The sequence below is a fragment of the Podarcis liolepis genome (genome assembly GCF_965112155.1).
Source record: "Podarcis liolepis genome assembly, chromosome: 13".
NCBI lineage: Eukaryota > Metazoa > Chordata > Lepidosauria > Squamata > Lacertidae > Podarcis > Podarcis liolepis.
In genome coordinates this window covers 15,815,478-15,822,771 of record NC_139573.1, presented here as the reverse complement: position 1 = coordinate 15,822,771, position 7,294 = coordinate 15,815,478, and the positions used below count along the sequence as shown (strand labels likewise).

Sequence of the window (7,294 nt, the reverse complement as noted above, 5' to 3'; positions counted from 1 at the left end):
GCCCGTGTGTGTCTGTTCATGCGTGAGAGAAGGTATACTTTGATATAACTCGGAATCATTACTATTAATGGCATGTATTGATGTCCTGCCCTTCCTCACCAGTTGAAAGCATTCTCCCATCCAAGGATCTGGAATTGAATTATTCAGTCACCAAATGCCTGGGTAAACAGGGATGTTTTCAAATTCCTCCTGAAAGTTAATAATGATAGAGATGGTCACAGTTCACCAAGCATCCTGATCGCTTTGTACATGCCTTGGGTGCATTTAATCAGGGCTGTTTCATAAATGACTTTTCTTTTCATAGAGCTAACCTCAGCTTTGGGGAGAGGAGAGAGAGAGAGGACACAGCTTTAATGGTAGGAAGAAGTTCAGTACCCACCAGACATCTGAGCACATAAGATTTCCAGCACCTGGAAAGAACTGTAGTTTGTCACGGGTGCTGGGAATTGTAGTTCTGTGGTGAGGAAGCTAGAACTCCCAGGATTCTTTGGGGGAACCCATGTGCTTTAATGTATGGTGTGGAATCGCTGTGAGGAGGGGGGTAGCGCATGCTTTTGCAAGCAGAGGGCTCCAGGTTTGCTCGTCAACATCTCGAGGTGGTGCTGGAGAAAACGCTGCCCAAAGTGCTGCTGCCAGTCGATGTAGACCAAAACTGGGTAAGCTCTTTTCAGCATTTTCCCTTGTGCAAGCTGTGTGTGTGTGTGTTGCTGGTGGTGGGCAGGGCCAGAGTAGGTGGAGCGACAGATGTGACTCTCCCCTTTGTACCCTAGGCTGCATTCCAGCCACACAACAGCCAATGGTTTCTACAGAGCCCCACACTTTCCTCCCCATACACCATCCAGACACGCAAGAGGTGTTACTGGACTTCAAGGACGCAATCTAGCAAGTCAAAAGCACTCCGGTAGAATGTGGAGCGTGAATGGTGAGGGGTATGACCCAGGAAGACTTCCAAGGGCTGAACAGAGAGGCCTGGAGGGCTACTTTGGCCCCTAGGACTGGAGTCCTGTCCCCACCCCCCATATGTACACAACATTGAGCTTCCTGCATTGCAGGGGGTTGGTCTATATGGCCCTTGGGGGTCCCTTCCAACTCTACAATTCTACGAGTTAGATGAACCAATGTGGTCTGACTCAGTTGTGCCATGTGAGAATAAGGAAGGCTGCAATTTTAACAGTGTACTCAGATGGTAATCCCATTAGAATTATACCCTTGTGGCTCAGGAACTAACAGCAGGACAACAAAAGTGGGTTTTGTGAGCTCTTTTAATCACCCGGAAGGATAAATACCCACCATCTATTGCACAGTAGTCCACAGCCCTTGATACATTTGAATGCATTTCCTATAAATGCCAACTTTGTTTGTATATCTTAACAGAACATCCAGATGCACTGTGCCTACTTATATATTTAAACCAAGATGGGCTGTATTAATGGCTATTGCACTAATAATGGGAGCTGCTGTTTCTTTCTTTTTGTTAGTTATACAATATTAATTTAAAAAGAAGTTGTTCCAGTGAAATTGTGGGGCTTACTCCCCAGTAGATGTTAGGATTGCAGCCTTTAATTCATTAAAACTGCATACACTGCCATCCAAATAAGCCATTGTACTGAAGAGAGAAAGAGCATACTTTGTTTTCATTTCATTTGTTTCCCCACGTGGCAGCAAAGCATCATCTTGGAAAAGGCCTTCCTTTACTGAGAGAGGAGAGCGTCTCTCTTGCAAGATGGCATCAGCCACATTGTTTTGCGAGTCACTTTCTTTCTCATCCACTCCACCCCCCAATAAAATTGTTCCACTCCTGAAGTTCAACTTTTCAACTGATTCTCCCCCTCCCCCTTAGTTCAATCGATTGTTGCAACTGATCGTTGGCAAGTAATCTCCCTCTCTGGCTGCAAAGTGGTCTGCCCCCTTAACTTGGGAGAAAGCCCTCTCGAACGCAATAGGCCCTCCTTCCGAGTAAACACCCCTGGCCTGAGGTACACAGTTGCACCCTCTGCAGGACTCAGGGTTGCAATGCAATGGGGGTGGGTGGATCTTTGCAGGCAAACCAGCCCCCTTATCAGATCAGGCCGGGCAAGGAATAGTTATCCCCACCCACTCTCTTCCTACTGACCCCCCCGCCCCAATATCGCGCCCGTCTCCATAAGAAGAGACGGAAGGGGAGGGCAGGCAGCGCTTCGTCGGGAGGGGCTCGCGGCAGCGCGGGCTGTTCGCTCATTTCCTGAGGGGTGGGGGTCCGATCGGTGGTCGGAGGGGGAGAGAGAAGGGTGGGCTTGCTCTTGCTCGGAGAGACACCCCCCCCATCCTCCCCACGGAAGAGTCTCGAGCTCTCAGCTGCGGAGGAGGCGCCGTGATCATCATTTGGAACAGGTAAAAAAGACGGGGGAAACGCGCAGCGGCAGGAGTGAATGGGGGGCGGGGGGCTGCCTGCCTGGCTGGGTAGGTGGGGACGACGACACCAGGGCTCTGCTCTCCCTCTCCGTGCATAGGGATTTCCGACTGGGGAGACGAAAGGGGGGGCAGTTTGCTTTTTGTACATGCTCCCCCCACCCCGCGCGCAGCGTGGGAGGAGAACCCAGGAGTCCGGATCCTCGCCTCCCTCTCTCCCTCCCTGCAACGCCCCCCTTGCCCTCACTCCGGACACGGCGTGGGAGGAGAACCCAGGAGTCCGGGTCCTCGCCTCCCTCCCTCCCCTGCAATGCCCCCTTGCCCCACTCCGGGCACGGCGTGGGAGGAGAACCCAGGAGTCCGGGTCCTCGCCTCCCTCCCTCCCTGCAATGCCCCCTTGCCCCACTCCGGGCACGGCGTGGGAGGAGAACCCAGGAGTCCGGGTCCTCGCCTCCCTCCCTGCAACGCCCCCCTTGCCCCACTCCGGGCACGGCGTGGGAGGAGAACCCAGGAGTCCGGGTCCTCGCCTCCCTCCCTGCAACGCCCCCCTTGCCCCACTCCGGGCACGGCGTGGGAGGAGAACCCAGGAGTCCGGGTCCTCGCCTCCCTCCCTCCCTGCAACGCCCCCCTTGCCCCACTCCTGGCACGGCGTGGGAGGAGAACCCAGGAGTCCGGGTCCTCGCCTCCCTCTCCCCCTCCCTGCAACGCCCCCCTCGCAACGTTCCCAGCCTCGTGGAGACGGAGGGGAGTTACAGGCGTCGCTGCCTTTTAACCCAACAGCAGCCCCGCCCCCTTGCTTCCCTCCCACAGCTGGGGAGGGGGGAGGGAACTCAGGCGTCCTGGCACCTCCCTCCCTCGGCTTTAACCTATCCATCCCTCCTTCAAGAGGAAGCTTAGGAGTCCTTCTGATACCTCTTGCACGCCCCTCCATTCCTTCCAGCCTCGGGTTCTCCTTCCTCCGACTGGGGTTGGGAGGCAATCCGGCGACCCTCCCCATTTTGGAGCCCGGCCATTTCACCTTTCACTTTCCTTTCTGACTTGCGAGCCGCTGCAACAGCCTCCCAATAAGGGGGAGATTTACTCACATGCCGACTGCGATGATACTGGGAGAGGATCCCGGCTGAAATCCTGGAGCTGCCAGTCAGTGTCTACAATATTGAGCTTCATGGTCTGCCTGAATAGAAGGCAGTTTCCTGTGTTCCTTTTGTGTGTCTGTAAATTTGTTTATTTGGTTTTCAGACCAAAGTTTTACAATCACATATCCAATATACAACATAAAAACAAGATTCCAAAGAATCTCCTGGATTTCCCTCCTCCCCTTTGTGGAGGGGAGAATTAGAAGGGGCATAAAGTCAGCACCTCCCCCCCAAACGAAGAACAGTATAAACAAACAAATGAGAAATATAAATTTATTTATTCGGTTTTTCAGATTAAAATTTTACAGTCACATATCGAACATACAGCATAAAAACAAGATTCCAAAGAACTTTCCCCCTCCCCTTTGTGGGCCTCATTGCTAATCATTTCCTCCTGCATCTTTTATGATAATCCAAATCTCTTACATCTCCATTATGTCCAAAAATCACCATTAAACTACAAGAGCTATTCCAATCCTACTTACGGTTTTAACTGTTTGCAATGGTTTTTAAGATAAATTATAAATTTCCCCCATTCCTTATTAAAATTTTGGTCTTCCAAATTTCTGACTCTTCCAGTCATTTTAGCCATTTTGGCATAATCCATCAACTTGATCTGCCATTCTTCTCTGGTAGGGACTTTATCTTCTTTCCATCTCTGGGCCAGTAACATCCGCACATCTGTTCTCGCATACATAGTCTTTTCTGCTCCCTTGGGATTTCGGCACCGAAGATTCCTAAAAGAAAGGCTCCAGGTTTTTTTAGAAAAAGTTATTTTAAACATTTTTTTTTCAACTCATTATATATCATTTCCCAAAATTCTTTTACTACCTTACATTTCTACCACATATGATAAAAGGTGCCTTCTTTACCCTTACATTTCCAACATACATTCGACCCTGTTTTATACATTTTTGCTTAAATTTTTTTTGCTAATTTACTGGGAGTTACCGTATTTTTTGCACCATAACACTCACTTTTTTCCTCCTAGAAAGTAAGGGGAAATGTCTGTGCGTGTTATGGAGGGAATGCCTACGGGTGGCATGCCTACGGATTTTCCTCTAAAAACTACATGCGTGTTATGGTCGAGTGCGTGTTATAGAGCGAAAAATACGGTAAATACCAACAGTTTCTTGTGTTCCTAATCAGACGATGAGCAGTAGCCCCTGCTCCTCTTTTAACAGCAAATGGAATTGGAGCTATTAGCAGGTCTCATAATACTCTTCTGTTCTTCTGCAAACAGTTTCCTAACCTTTGACAGTTGATGACGTAGCCCAGGTTCCAGGTTCTTTGCTTCTGCAGATGGAGCAGGCTGCTCAGTGATACAGATCTCCTCTTCCTCATCTGCTCCTTGCATTTGGTGTGTGCCCCTGTGCTTTCCCTGTTTCGTTTGATTGGGCAAATGTTCTAGGACCCTCCAAGCTTAAGTCCCAAACTGGTTGCGTTGATGCTGGAACTAACCACGGGACAGGATTCCATCCCATATCACTTGCCGCGTAAATAGTGCCCCTGTGTAAATTCCTGTGATTTCCTGCCATTTTGGAGCTGGAGTGACCACAGAAAGCCCTTTACACATCATTATGAACTGGAAGCTTTTATTTTTATGCTGATTCCTACATTGCAAGGGGTTGGACTAGAGCCTTAGGGTACCTTCCGACTATACGATTCCATGATTCTATGAATAAAAACTACATTCATACCAAGGGCTTTCTCGGTAGTGGCGCCCGCCCTGTGGAACGCCATCCCATCAGATGTCAAGGAAATAAACAACCATCTGACTTTTAGAAGACATCTGAAGGCAGCCCTGTTTAGGGAAGTTTTTAATGTTTGATGGTTTACTGCGCTTTTAATATTCTTTTGGGAGCTGTCCAGAGTGTCTGGGGAAACCCAGGCGGATGGGTGGGGTATAAATAATAAATCACCATATTTTTCCGTGTATAAGACGCCCCCATGTATAAGACGCCCCCTATTTTTTGAGCCCAAAATTAAATAATTGCAACATTCCATGTATAAGACAACCCCCAGTTTTAAACTTTAAAAAAAATCGGGGGGAAATATAGTCTGATACACGGAAAAATAACATCATCATCATTATTTTGCAGTGGAAGTCAGACTGGGAAACCAATTTAGTTTTCGACCAGAAGTGCCAACAAATGCAATGATATTGTGTGTTTCTATTTCTGTAGTGGCAGGTGACTTTTCTGTTTGAGTTCTCTTGTCTTCTGTCTAAGGGTGAAATGTTTAAGTACCCCCCCATACCTATGTTTTTTAACCATATAGCATTTACTTTTTCCACCTCTCAGCTGCCTGGCTTCCTTCAAACTCACCACTGTCAGGAGATGGCTGTTCAAACACCAAACATAAACTGAGGCTCCAGAACGTGGGATAACCGCCACCACCCATCCTTCTGGAAGCCGGCTGAACTATGACCACCAAGGAAGGTGACTCATCAGCTACTTGGGTTCTCCGCTTCCCTTCCCCATTAGAACCAGGGGTCCAAATCAGTGTCGAAATGGAGGAGACCTCGCCTCCCATTGGGACCATCAAGGAGATCCTCAAGCGCTCTCGCTCCCGCAAGGACCGGATGGATCCGCATGAAGCTGTTGTGAAGCCTCAGTGTTGGGAAGTCCGGCAACAGGTGATTCTCCCCACTCCAGAAGAGGAGGCATCTAAGGCAGATGCACCTGAGGTGATGCTGGAGGATAAAATTGAAACTTGTGTGGTCTCTTTTGAAAACGCCTCTGACCCCAAGGAAGAGAGAGGGACCAAAACAGAAGTGATGGTCGGCCCGGATTGCGTGATTACTATCGAAGAGGAGGAGGTTGACCCTGAAAAGCAGGAGTCGCAAGAACCTGAGTTTGTGTCAGATGATGATGATGTTGAGGCCTGTGTGGTGTCTTCTGGAAAAGGTTCTCAAGAGGAAGAGGAGACCCAGCCTAAGATCATAGATGGAGGGAGCGTTGAGGATTTCGTTGAGTCTCTTGAACACACAGGTCTCCCTAGAGTAGAAAAGGCCACCCAGACCGAACCGACACAGAGGGACAGTGCTGAGAGCTGTGAGGCCTCTACCCAGAAGGCAGCCAACTCCAAAGAGGAAGAGTTAATGGAATCTGAGGTGGCATCTAAGGAGGGTGGCAAGGCCAGTCGGGCTTCTCCAGAGAAACCAGATGACCCTAAAGGAGGAGGAGGAGGAGAAACACAAGAGGCTTGCAATGGCCCAGAACGTCAGGGGGCCATCTTGGGAGAAGGTGGCATCGCCATGGAGACTGCCCGCCAGGGTTTCCGGTGGTTTCGCTACCAGGAAGCTGAGGACCCGCGGAAAGCTTACGGGCAGCTGTGGGAACTTTGCCGCCTTTGGCTGAAGCCGGAGAGCCGCAGCAAGGAGCAGATTCTGGAGCTGTTGGTCCTGGAGCAATTCCTGGCCATTTTGCCTCAGGAAATTCAGAGCTGGGTGTGGCAGCAGCACCCAGAGACGTGTGCGCAGGCCGTGGACCTGGTAGAAAACTTCCTGACAGGCCTTTCTCTGCTTCAGAGACATGGGAAAAAGGTGAGATACCCCATATGGGGGCAGCATGTGGGTTAGTCATGAGGCATGGGGTGGTTTTTTGGGGGGGAGGGGTTACTGGAAATTGCAGTGTGGAGCATTGGGCTACCCAGGGTTCGAAGGCTGTATGAGGTTGAGATGGCAGAGTAATTTGATGTGGGTTGAAAAGTGGCGTTTTGACATAAATGCCAATTATAAACACAGGATACATAGTTCCAGAGTTGTG

General features: G+C 49.7%; 1 protein-coding gene across 1 annotated transcript in view; it reads left to right on the top strand.

Moving 5' to 3' along the window:
• The first annotated feature begins 2,068 nt into the window (after nt 1-2,068).
• Nucleotides 2,069-7,294, top strand: part of LOC310692504 (uncharacterized protein) — a 30,841-nt gene continuing 25,615 nt past the window's right edge. The window contains exons 1-2 of the mRNA XM_083473450.1: nt 2,069-2,370; nt 5,828-7,071. Coding sequence (XP_083329576.1) covers nt 5,950-7,071 — 1,122 coding nt within the window. The 5' untranslated portion in view covers nt 2,069-2,370; nt 5,828-5,949. The remainder of the gene's footprint in view (nt 2,371-5,827; nt 7,072-7,294) is intronic.